Here is a 13,451-nt window from a genome sequence, read left to right as displayed (position 1 = left end):
AGCTAAGCATTTAATTATCCCCAGCAAACTATCACACAAGGTGTCACACCCGTTTATTACAACAATTGCCTTTCTTGAATAAATATTGCATATTGCACGTGTTATTGCACAATTAAATGCTGTATATACTCTTTATTATTACTGTATTTGCACACAACATCTTGTTGTATTTTTGACTTCTAAATGTAGTTTATTTTAGTTTAATTTAATCAGATTCTACCTGTATGACTCAATTTCTCAATTGTGCAAACAATTAAGGATTTACAACCTTCACACAGTCACCTCTTTTTGACATGAAGTATTGACAGGTTTGACAATGCTTTTGTCAGGTGGGATAGGTGCACTTAAAAGAGATCAAAAGTACACAGCAATTATCTTATTAAATATTGCCTCCAATATAAAGTATGACTACGCAATAGGCTGTTTTCTTCCTTGTAGCTTCAAATCGTATAATTAATTTGCTCAAGTTCATCATACTGAAACAGTGCTAAATGGCTTCATATTTCTCTGCCCACCAATGGAAAAACTGATTAACATAGCAGCTCTGTTGCATAATAATTTAGCAGCCAAAAGGAAATATTATACCATTGCCTAATACCCTTGCAGTGCTTTTATACCCCAACTCTATTTAATATTATACCATTGCCACAGGGCAGAGGGTGGGGCCGGGTCATGATTTTACACACCCGGCCCCTTATCAAGCCGACTGTGGACGGTGGTGCGTCAGAGAGAGAGAGAGTTTACGGGCAGCTGTCCGTCTGTTATTTATATTGTCAAGCCGGTTCTCGCCTCCTCCTTTCCCTTGTTCGCTTTACAACCATTAATGTTAAAATAGCAAGGCTACAACTGCTGATATAAAAACATTATGCAAAACCAATCACTGAGGCACAAAGTCACTCAGACTCTTACGCAGAACAGACCACAAAAATTCCATTTTTTTTTACTGGAATTACTGGAAAGTCACAATTTAAAATACTTAATTATCCATATATCAATGATCTGTTCAACTGGATGTATGGTTTAGTCCAAGAAACACATAAATGCAATGATTTTGAATGATTTGCTTGCTACATCTTAACGAAAGTGAGTTGAATAAACACATGAACGCATTTACTTCTTATCCAGACCTCCACAGTGAAAATCACAGGTTAATAGCAAATTCACTCATTATGACCAAAAGTAGGGGGATACCTACTACTAACTAGGTTTGGATTTTCCAGTAATTCCAGTAAAAAAAAAAAATTGTTGTGTTACACATAATACAGTGAGATTCTATAAAGTTCAGTTAAAAGCACAGTTGACAGCACAATTCTATAGAATGTCTTTGTATGGCGAAACATTAAGATATGTCCTCACAGGAATTACAGACTCTGTTATTTAGAAGAAGGGGTCCACATGCTTTTACCATGTACTTTTTACCATGTTATGTATATTGTATTGACATTGGTCATGCTAGAAACTAAAATACAAATAACAAATCTGACAATTTCCAGTTTTCATTTCCTGAGACACAACAGACAAAATCATACAGTGTTTGAAATAATATTTGGCCATGCACAATAAGTTATAAAAAGTTAATGTTAACTTTAACAAAATTTGAGAAACATCTTTATATTTAGGTATAATTATTTCCAGTTCTTTATTATTAAAATACAGTGAATTGGTCAAAGTGATAAAATAATTTATTGTCTGAACACAAAACATGTGAAAGTAAATTATATAGCAATTCAAGAACATTTGAGGACCATTGAGAAATTCAAAAAGTGTGAAAAGAATTTTTCTGGTGAATGTGCAGCCTGGCTCAGGTGCAGTAAAGATTCATAATTTTAGTAGGTTTAGTGCTAGGCAAAAGAAAAAATACAATGTAAACAGAGGGCTCCTGGTAAAACGAATCTTCCCCTTTGTCATTTTATTTATCCTTCTCACTGTTCAGCAATGTAAGGCCTGTAGAGAAAAAGTTGCCAAAGGAAAACACAGGAAGCGTTTGACTGTAAATCGCTAACAATATCCAAATATTAATTAGCTTTCATCAATGCAAAATGGAATGAAAATATGGTAATAAAGTAAACTGATGAAGATGCATAGAATTGTTAGTTGTCACAAGAAAAGGCATGGTTTACCTTCCTTTGCCAAAGATTCTGCTGCACTTTTGGCCTTGCCACTGAAGTCACTGACAACATTGTCAAACACTGCTTCATGTTTGAGGAAGAAAGGTCGCACCAAGCGGGTGTATATGATCTGAGAGCCATTCCATGAGAATGGTGCCATGCACCACAGAAGGAACAAACACTGGAATGAAGAGAAATAAAGACATGTAGGACATATTAGATTGCAACTTATGATTAGCAGGTCCATACAGATCGACTGATTTCTACAGATGTGGGATACCCATCATTCATATATTTCCACACATTTCAATTTAAAAATCGTTAAAAGTGTGGTTAAAAGTGTGCAATTTCTGTGCCACCAAATAATATTGCGAAAATAAATATTGTTTCAACAGCTTTCCAAAAACTACCCTTGCTTGCTGTTGATCGAAAAAACAGACAGTCCCGCACCAAACTCACACCATTGGTTAAGGCAAGGCGGTTGTATTGGGCTTGATGATCCAGTCAAACAGAGGAATTTCAATAGTGCCACAAAGACAATTCAAGAAAATAACCTACGAATGGCTTACTTTTAGCTGGTATCGGAGAAAAGATTTTCCAACAAAATCATTACAGGATATGGCAAAAAGAAAAAAGTCTCAATTCAACCTTGGCCTGCTGATTAGCTGAATTTCCAATCAAAAACATTTCTGTTCATGGCAGTTACAGTTAGCACAAATGGAAGAATTTCCATGGATGCTTCATAGATCCAAACTAAACTGAAGTCCACTGCACTCCCAACTTATCAGACCATGGTATTCAAATTCAGTTTAAATGGTACCTTGAACATTCCAGGTGCTTATATTAACATAGTCTGTTATTGACAGTTTAGTGTTCAAACACTCACTTGTCCTTGACACAAACTCACCTACCTCTTGACAAACTAATCAAAACATGCCTTTAGAAAATATCCAACCCACTCTGTATTAAATTTGACCCACTCAATCTCTAAAATTCTCTCAAGCTAAAATTCATGGAACTGTCATGCCATGGTGAACGATCTAATGGAAATTATTTTTAACTAAAAAAATATATTTTTTCCTATCTGAACCTGAAATGCAAGGACAACTATAAGCTTTTAATTCCCCCGAAAAGTGTACACAATGTGGCTCTGCAGTGCCATCAAAACGTTGCTCTGTTTGTTTAAGCATCCCAACCACTCTGATATAGCAACACTGGCCCAACCAAGAGTGAGTTTTGGGCGGGCCTACTGGTTTGAACAACCAATTAAAGACAGGGGGAGTGTTCCGGAAACATGAATTAAAAAATATTACCAACCTGGTGTCACAGAATCACATTACTATACCTACATTTTTGCAATGATTCACTGTATGTGTTGCGAATAAACACTCGAGCCACTACAGCAATGACTTTTATTTCCATTCACACAAATCATGACTAAAACGACAGATTATAAATCAATAAACACTTACTTTTCACCCTGTTCCTCACACAATGCAATCGTATGACATCTAAACTAGGGATGTCCCAATACCGATACTGTATCGGAATCGGGTCCGATACTGCACTAATGTACTGGCACTCTTAATCGTAATAATGCACCGATACCTAAATTGATACCATCTGACGTACAAATGTAATTACGTAAAAATTCTCCACACAAATTAAAATCACGTCATGCCCTAGTGAGATTATTTAACAGCAAAAGCAGCAAATCGATTAGATAAATAGTTAGTTTGCACATGCAGTGTTTTAAATGTGAGTGCTTATGAATGTGTGGAGGCATTATGCTGCGTTCTATTCAAATTGGATGTGGTATCTTCCTATTGATATCTTCGATCACCAACCATAAATGCATTCCGTTGCCGGATGCTCGGAAGATGACATTTAAGGAAACAAAACTGCAACACTCCCTTTAGCTTAGCAGGTGTTTGACTGTCACCAGAGATGTCTCCTAGCAACCCAAGTCAAAAACAATCTGCAATGCTAGCATTTGTGCTAAAGGTGTACAATTATCAAAAGAGAGTATAATTTACCATGGTTTGAACACCTGCTACTGCGCTAACGTTTGTTAAACACGCTGTAATATCATGTAATGTATGAACTTTGACTCATTTATCGATATTATTTAATACAATTGAATGTATCTTCCTGGATGCAGACATGATTGTGTGACGTCACACACCTGCATCTCGGTGAAATCAGAGTTTAAAATTTCGTTACGACTTTCCAGGTTGGAATTACGACTTCAAGTGGCGTTCCATTGCACTTTTCCCAGAGTTGAATGGAACGCAGCATTAGTGCTTATATCTTTGAGAGATCCATGACTCATACACGGAAAACACTATTGAGCATCGTACACTATATTTGTAGCAAATGAAAGCAGGCAGAGCGCCAATACACTTTTAAGCACGAGTCACATACAGACTACATATTTATTTAAATAGTAGCCTTTTACAGTTTAATAATCACTGCGATTCGGATTTGGAATCTGCCATCATTATGAATGCATGAATGAATTAATGTTACATTTATATAGCGCTTTTTCAGACACTACACTCAAAGCACTTTACACAGTGAACAGGGGACTCTCCTCAACCACTACCAGTGTGCAGCATCCACCTGGATGATGCAACGCCAGCCATGGTGCACCAGTATGCTCACCACACACTAGCTATTGGTGGTGAGGAGAGAGTGGAGTTATAGAACCAATTTCTGGATTGGGATTATTAGGAGACCATGATTGAGAAGGGCTAATGGGGGGAATTTGGCCAGGACACTAGAGTTACACCTCTACTCTTTTACGAGAAGTGCCCTGGGATTTTTAATGACCACAGAGAGTCAGGACCTCGATTTAACGTCTCATCCAAAGGACGGGGCCTTTTTACAGTAGTGTCCCCATCACTATAATATTATGTCAGCACTCCATGGTCTAACGACACAGAAACACTTCAAAATAAAAGCTCAATTTAAATGAAAAAAGTATAACAGAATAATAATAATAATAATAATAATAAATCAATAGTAAATATATAATATTTAAGCAATATCTCACACTTATGATGCTCTGTTATGCAGCACTTTATTTATCAAAAATAACTCAAATGCTGTATTTAGGATTATGCTGTGAGTTTCTGTATAAAATCACTTAGTATTAACAATACAAAATCATGTTGAAAATTAATTGTTAATTTATAATCTATGAATTTATTTATTTAAACAAAATTGATGATAAAATTGAAATAAACTGCTGATACATGGAGTTATTAAAAATTTACAAGACCTCAACTTGCGTAACTTAGTCAACCACTTATGCGTTTATTTCAAATTGGCTGTAAAAGACATTTAGAACAAATAGAAATTTAGAACAAGGATCAAAATTGAAATGAGGCTGGTGGGGTGGGTTGCAGTTAGTCAGGCATTGTAAATATACATACAATATGCAAAATCCCTCTACAATACATACAATAATTATACAGCAAGCCAATATATACACAACAAAGTGGGAAAGTTTGAGAAACAGGTAATTGACCAATGCTAGAGGTTTAGCAAATAAATGAGGAACATCTTACCTTCCCTGCATAGTAAAAAGGAAACCAAAATAGCAAGATATCAGAGAAAAATTCAGACACACTGAATAGTCCATAAACCACCCAGTAGGTTAGCCATTTGGTGTCATCTTCTTTATTGTAACTCTCTATGGCTTTGATACTGCATCAGGAAGAGAATGACATGAGACAAACAAGCCAGAAGTCAATATTCTGTACAGAAAGTGCCTTTGTTATTTTTTTATTTTGTGTTTCCAGCATGCTTTGCAAAATATATAAATGTGGGATTCTCCTGGGACATATTTGCCAACATGCATACTAGACACTTGAAAACTGACATTTCATGCACTTACGAGGCATATGCTGGGTATGCAAAACCAATCAGGTTGCAGAGGAGAGAGGCACCATATCCAAATATGAGATACAATGCCACCAAAGACACTGTACCTGCAGAACAAACAGTGACATGTGACCAATGAAAATATTAAAATGGGGAAAGGCATATACTGTAGTAGCACTGATGGCATTGTGTACAGTATGATGTAATGTTGACACTAAAAGGGATAGAAAAAAAAAAACAAAGCCTGTTCAAACACAAGGAACATATCAAAATACAGTGAACTGTTAAGGTGTAACCTTAAGGTGTCTATAGCTTCATAAAACATTTATAACATTTATACCCCCCCGCTGGACATACGTATATATAAATACATTTACCATGTACCACAAGCCAGCGGAATTCCTCATTAAGGATCAGATATCTCTTTTGTTGTTATAGCATGTGAACAATGTTGATTGTTTATGTGTGTGGGTGTGGAGGGCATGTGTATAGGATACTGCATGGTTTAACTCCAACCCCTAACACATAGATATGTTTACAAAGCATTTTTTACAAAGCTAATTTTGAATACAAACTTTCCCAAACACAAAGAGAACTTTTATGATATAAAACAATAAAATAAAAAAATCTATTAAAAGTGTCCCTGGTTTCAGCCACGTCTACACTAATACGTTTTCATCTGAAAATGCATCCATTTGAAAATACTTATGAAACAGCATACTTTGAAAAACGATGACATTAGGAAACTGAAATTTAAATGGATTATTTTGGATGTGGCCTTAGATTTAACTAACTTCTTGGGACAGTTTTGTCATCAAAGTACTGCCAAATAATTTCACACACCAAAAGTGCTAAGCTTGTTCTCTCATGTTAGGCTGAAAACCCAGTTGCAAGTTATTTGCATAAATCAAATCTCCTTTATTTATACAAAGCATGAAAAACAGCATTTCAGTGTATGTGTAAATTGAAAATCAAAAGGTGGTCAGCGATTACGCAGCAAGAGCCAACGTACACAAAGGTTTTATTAGAACATCTCAGCTGTTACAATGTAACTGAATGGGGTTCAAAACTTTCAAGCTCTAAAAAGTACATAAAGCCAGCATAAAAGTACACTGACCATTTTTATTTTGTGGGGAAATAAATATAGCAAAAAAAAATAAGTAATTTCTACATTTTATAAGTTTAAGTGTGATCTTGAAAATTTGAAGTAAATTCCACATTTGTACTCAAACATGTCAAATATAATGCTCTAGTTAGAAGTAAATATAATTTATGATTGTTTGTTATCTTTACAATGCATCATCATGTATCAATCCTAAAGTAGAAGACCTTGTCATATTTATTTGCAGATTTGAGTTAATTTCAAATTAGTAAAGTTTACTTAACCTTTTGTAGCCGGTGTTAGGCTTGATCAATTAATTAACTTCCATATGGGCACTGTTTGCAAAATGATTTACATGGTTTTTATTGGTGATCTTTTCACTACACTTCTTGTTTTGTGCAGTCTGAAGTTTATTTTCTACTCAAAACTACTCGTCATCGTGTTTTGTGTTCAGGTATGTGTGTGCCATTCTGGATCTTTTTTTCCATTCAAGTTAAAGCAAAGTAATATTGTCTAACTGACTATATAGCATGCATTAAACTTTACTGTTTAAATCAGTGTAATGCTAGTACACTTTTTAAAAACCATGGCTTTATTCAGTGCATCATTGCTTTAGTAAATAAATTATATATTACATATATATATATATATATATATATATATATATATATATATATATACACACACACTCACCTAAAGGATTATTAGGAACACCTGTTCAATTTCTCATTAATGCAATTATCTAATCAACCAATCACATGGCAGTTGCTTCAATGCATTTAGGGGTGTGGTCCTGGTCAAGACAATCTCCTGAACTCCAAACTGAATGTCAGAATGGGAAAGAAAGGTGATTTAAGCAATTTTGAGCGTGGCATGGTTGTTGGTGCCAGGCGGGCCGGTCTGAGTATTTCACAATCTGCTCAGTTACTGGGATTTTCACGCACAACCATTTCTAGGGTTTACAAAGAATGGTGTGAAAAGGGAAAAACATCCAGTATGCGGCAGTCCTGTGGGCGATAATGCCTTGTTGATGCTAGAGGTCAGAGGAGAATGGGCCGACTGATTCAAGCTGATAGAAGAGCAACTTTGCCTGAAATAACCACTCGTTACAACCGAGGTATGCAGCAAAGCATTTGTGAAGCCACAACACGCACAACCTTGAGGCGGATGGGCTACAACAGCAGAAGACCCCACCGGGTACCACTCATCTCCACTACAAATAGGAAAAAGAGGCTACAATTTGCAAGAGCTCACCAAAATTGGACAGTTGAAGATTGGAAAAATGTTAACTGGTCTGATGAGTCTCGATTTCTGTTAAGACATTCAGATGGTAGAGTCAGAATTTGGCGTAAACAGAATGAGAACATGGATCCATCATGCCTTGTTACCACTGTGCAGGCTGGTGGTGGTGGTGTAATGGTGTGGGGGATGTTTTCTTGGCACACTTTAGGCCCCTTAGTGCCAATTGGGCATCGTTTAAATGCCACGGCCTACCTGAGCATTGTTTCTGACCATGTCCATCCCTTTATGGCCACCATGTACCCATCCTCTGATGGCTACTTCCAGCAGGATAATGCACCATGTCACAAAGCTCGAATCATTTCAAATTGGTTTCTTGAACATGACAATGAGTTCACTGTACTAAAATGGCCCCCACAGTCACCAGATCTCAACCCAATAGAGCATCTTTGGGATGTGGTGGAACAGGAGCTTCGTGCCCTGGATGTGCATCCCACAAATCTCCCATCAACTGCAAGATGCTATCCTATCAATATGGGCCAACATTTCTAAAGAATGCTTTCAGCACCTTGTTGAATCAATGCCACGTAGAATTAAGGCAGTTCTGAAGGCGAAAGGGGTCAAACACAGTATTAGTATGGTGTTCCTAATAATCCTTTAGGTGAGAAATATATATATATATATATATATATATATATATATATATATATATATATACAGTGAGGAAAATAAGTATTTGAACACCCTGCTATTTTGCAAGTTCTCCCACTTGGAAATCATGGAGGGTCTGAAATTGTCATCGTAGGTGCATGTCCACTGTGAGAGACATAATCAAAAAAAAAAATCCAGAAATCACAATGTATGATTTTTTAACTATTTATTTGTATGATACAGCTGCAAATAAGTATTTGAACACCTGTCTATCAGCTAGAATTCTGACCCTCAAAGACCTGTTAGTCTGCCTTTAAAATGTCCACCTCCACTCCATTTATTATCCTAAATTAGATGCACCTGTTTGAGGTCGTTAGCTGCATAAAGACACCTGTCCACCCCATACAATCAGTAAGAATCCAACTACTAACATGGCCAAGACCAAAGAGCTGTCCAAAGACACTAGAGACAAAATTGTACACCTCCACAAGGCTGGAAAGGGCTACGGGAAATTGCCAAGCAGCTTGGTGAAAAAAGGTCCACTGTTGGAGCAATCATTAGAAAATGGAAGAAGCTAAACATGACTGTCAGTCTCCCTCGGACTGGGGCTCCATGCAAGATCTCACCTCGTGGGGTCTCAATGATCCTAAGAAAGGTGAGAAATCAGCCCAGAACTACACGGGAGGAGCTGGTCAATGACCTGAAAAGAGCTGGGACCACCGTTTCCAAGGTTACTGTTGGTAATACACTAAGACGTCATGGTTTGAAATCATGCATGGCACGGAAGGTTCCCCTGCTTAAACCAGCACATGTCAAGGCCCGTCTTAAGTTTGCCAATGACCATTTGGATGATCCAGAGGAGTCATGGGAGAAAGTCATGTGGTCAGATGAGACCAAAATAGAACTTTTTGGTCATAATTCCACTAACCGTGTTTGGAGGAAGAAGAATGATGAGTACATCCCAAGAACACCATCCCTACTGTGAAGCATGGGGGTGGTAGCATCATGCTTTGGGGGTGTTTTTCTGCACATGGGACAGGGCGACTGCACTGTATTAAGGAGAGGATGACCGGGGCCATGTATTGCGAGAGTTTGGGGAACAACCTCCTTCCCTCAGTTAGAGCATTGAAGATGGGTCGAGGCTGGGTCTTCCAACATGACAATGACCCGAAGCACACAGCCAGGATAACCAAGGAGTGGCTCTGTAAGAAGCATATCAAGGTTCTGGCGTGGCCTAGCCAGTCTCCAGACCTAAACCCAATAGAGAATCTTTGGAGGGAGCTCAAACTCCGTGTTTCTCAGCGACAGCCCAGAAACCTGACTGATCTAGAGAAGATCTGTGTGGAGGAGTGGGCCAAAATCCCTCCTGCAGTGTGTGCAAACCTGGTGAAAAACTACAGGAAACGTTTGACCTCTGTAATTGCAAACAAAGGCTACTGTACCAAATATTAACATTGATTTTCTCAGGTGTTCAAATACTTATTTGCAGCTGTATCATACAAATAAATAGTTAAAAAAATCATACATTGTGATTTCTGGATTTTTTTTTTAGATTATGTCTCTCACAGTGGACATGCACCTACGATGACAATTTCAGACCCCTCCATGATTTCCAAGTGGGAGAACTTGCAAAATAGCAGGGTGTTCAAATACTTATTTTCCTCACTGTATATATATATATATATATATTACATACACATATACGAAAGAAATTTGAAGTCACTTTTAAACAGTCAAGTAAACTTGAGAATGATGTGCAGTCATTACTTAAAAATATGGTCTGTTAAAATGTGCTTGCAATATCTGCGTGGAAATTGTTTCCTTGGTTTGGTTTCAAGTAAACCAAACTCCAAATTTGAGTGGTTTAGTTTGCGTCTTGTGAAGCAAAACAATAATTTTGGGTGTGAAACAAAGCTAAAATTCAGTCTTTATTAACTTAAAATATCAGCCGAGAAATTGTTCCAAAAACCCTTTGTTTGTATTCTGCAAGAGAAAGAATGTCATACGAGTTTGAGACAGCATGAGGGTAAATGGGTGAAGAATTCCTTTAAGAAATCATCATAACACACAACAGGCCTAAAAGCTTTGAGTTTAACAGACAAATATTTTTAGTCTGTGCACTTCCATTAAATTTTGGTATTGCCTAAAATGAAACCTTCACGACCTCCTTAAGCTCAGGACAGGCTACACCTATAGACACACGTCTTGACAATACAGTACCTCAACATGTGATATGTGAGAAACTGGCAAAACCAAACCTTTTTTGACATTTGTGCAAACAATATTTTTGAGAGCTCACTAAATCAAGCTGCATAGACTAGCCACTGCAATTCTGCACAGACACTTGAGGACATCCTACACGTTTAAATATAACCCTTGGGACCAGCTGTTGGTAGTTGAAATTAGACCCAGAGAGATCTTAAAATCTAGCCACATTAGACATTTCAGGTAACAAGTCTTGCAGCAGGGCAAGCACCCATGGACCATAAAATAGTGACATTTGATGGCACACTAACAGATGTTAATGCTACAAAAGAACAAGGGAAAAAGAGAGCCCTCAGGAAAAATGATTTGAGCAGCATCTGTCCTTGTCACCCACACACAAAGCAGACACAGAAGTTACAATGTTTATCTTATCAGTGGCTTCAAGAGCCCTTTGCACTCATTTGCAACAATCACCAGCGCCTTTCATAATACAGTTTCTTCACACTGACTTGTGACACACGTTGAAGTCATTCTTTTCAGAAAGAAAATCAATATTCGACTATGGCTACAGAGTGGGGCAGTAAGATGTCTGACAGCTGATATGTCACAACTCTTGAATAACATAATCCTCTGCTACTAAATAATAAAAGCTCATAGCCAAACATTACGACCAATGACGTACCTGTTGCAATATACTGTTTCTGAACTCCGGTTTTTTCCTCTAACACCGTTAGAAAATCCGTTACCACGTTCTTCGACTTAAAAAACGCTTCATAACGTTCTGTAAGAGAATTTAACATTTTGTCCTTTCTCGTTTGTAATGCCGTAGACCAGAACGTACTGCTAAATAACCAAGAACTAGTTTCTGTAAACAGTTGTGTAAACCTAGCAGAGTTAGGATCTACTTAGGAAAAGTTTTGCAACCCGTTCCAAGCTTTCTCCCCTGTCAGCAGCACATGATTGGCTCGTGCAGGCGGAGACTGCGCTGCGCAGACAATCTATGACGGCCAATAGAATCGAGTAAAAAAGTGTTTGGTTACCTCCCTCACAGGTGATTGTGATCCTGCTATCTGCAAGCCGTATCAGAATATTCAAGGAGGAGTGCGTGCAAAGAGCTTGTGTTTTATGATTAGCCGTTCAGACCGAATGCGTACTTGGGCTATAAAGCTAGGCGCATCCGCATATCAACGCATGGAACAGAACGCAGGTGTCGTTCTTGCACGAGACGCTGCAAAGGTCAAAGACGTCCGTCCAGCACGCTACATAGAGAAAAATGGGAAAAGAGCGCAGATGGACACGAAACGCATTAAGTGTGAACGGCCCCCAAAGATGCATTTCTAAATTAAATTTTAAATGAAACAATAATGAGTATTATTGTATTATTGAGTATTATACAACCTATATATCTCTAGTCTTGAAAAAAAAAACATTGCTGTAACTGGTTTGGTTTGAATTCAAAAACTAAGATAGTTTTTTGTTAGCTGTTCATTTCAAACACACATCCACAAATATATTTTAGCCTATTTGTAAGATTAAATTTCAATCAAATTAAATTGTGTAATGTTTAACAAAATTCAATTAATAAAATTATATATATATAATTATATATATATAATTTCGTTATGAAATTGAAATGCATAAATCTTATAATTATTTAATTATAATTACTGTCCTCTATTTTTATTCTCCTCTTTGTTTTCTTCCCCATACATTCCAAGTAGGTATATCTGCAGGTCGGAGAACTGGAAATGGGGGCGGGATCTCCAAAAGAAGGCGATGTTACTCAAAAACGGGGCGTGGTTATATCAAAACGGGTCGCGCCAACTCAATAGGGTGGTGTCATATCTACTCACGGTTAAGGTTAGGGAAATGGTTAGGTTTGGGGTCTTCATTAGTTATTTGGAGATCACGCCCTTTTTGGAGCAATGCCTGCAGTCAGATATACCATTCTCATGCATCCAAGTTGATTGCAGCAGCACCGGTAACTCCAAAAGAGGGCGACAAAACTCCAGAAGGGGCGAATTTACTCCAAAAAGGGGTGGCACTTCAACAAACACTTTGGATTTGTTGTAATGGATGAGGTCAAATAAAAGTAAACATTTTTTTTTTTTTAAAGTTTAGTGTTGCATAACTGTTGTGATTTCACTCCTAGTACACAATGTGCATGTTACTTTGCTCTATTACACCTTTCATAAAAGAGGAAACACATTTGAAAGAATTCGTACTCATATCAACCAGCTGCATTGCTGCCTAACAAA

General features: G+C 37.4%; 1 protein-coding gene across 1 annotated transcript; it reads right to left on the bottom strand.

The window, feature by feature from the left end:
* Positions 1–1,036: 1,036 nt before the first annotated feature.
* LOC127649799 (receptor expression-enhancing protein 6-like) lies at positions 1,037–12,143 on the bottom strand. The gene is made up of 5 exons (XM_052135044.1): positions 11,876–12,143; positions 6,010–6,103; positions 5,681–5,819; positions 2,121–2,289; positions 1,037–1,944 (listed from the first exon to the last, which is right to left on the bottom strand). The coding sequence occupies exons 1-5, from the start codon at positions 11,991–11,993 to the stop codon at positions 1,910–1,912; spliced, it is 555 nt and encodes a 184-aa protein (XP_051991004.1). The 5' UTR covers positions 11,994–12,143; the 3' UTR covers positions 1,037–1,909.
* Between the last annotated feature and the right edge of the window lie 1,308 nt (positions 12,144–13,451).

Source organism: Xyrauchen texanus, chromosome 9 (assembly GCF_025860055.1).
Source record: "Xyrauchen texanus isolate HMW12.3.18 chromosome 9, RBS_HiC_50CHRs, whole genome shotgun sequence".
NCBI classification, from domain to species: domain Eukaryota; kingdom Metazoa; phylum Chordata; class Actinopteri; order Cypriniformes; family Catostomidae; genus Xyrauchen; species Xyrauchen texanus.
This window is presented reverse-complemented; position numbering and strand designations above follow the sequence as displayed.

Excerpts from the sequence above, each read along its gene's own strand:
- LOC127649799 (XM_052135044.1), bottom strand. The coding sequence starts at position 11,993 with ATGTTAAATTCTCTTACAGAACGTTATGAAGCGTTTTTTAAGTCGAAG. Across the intron at positions 5,820-6,009 it reads GCATACCCAGCATATGCCTC|TATCAAAGCCATAGAGAGTT; the intron begins GTAAGTGCATGA and ends TTCCTGATGCAG. Across the intron at positions 1,945-2,120 it reads AGAATCTTTGGCAAAGGAAG|GCCTTACATTGCTGAACAGT; the intron begins GTAAACCATGCC and ends TTTTCTCTACAG.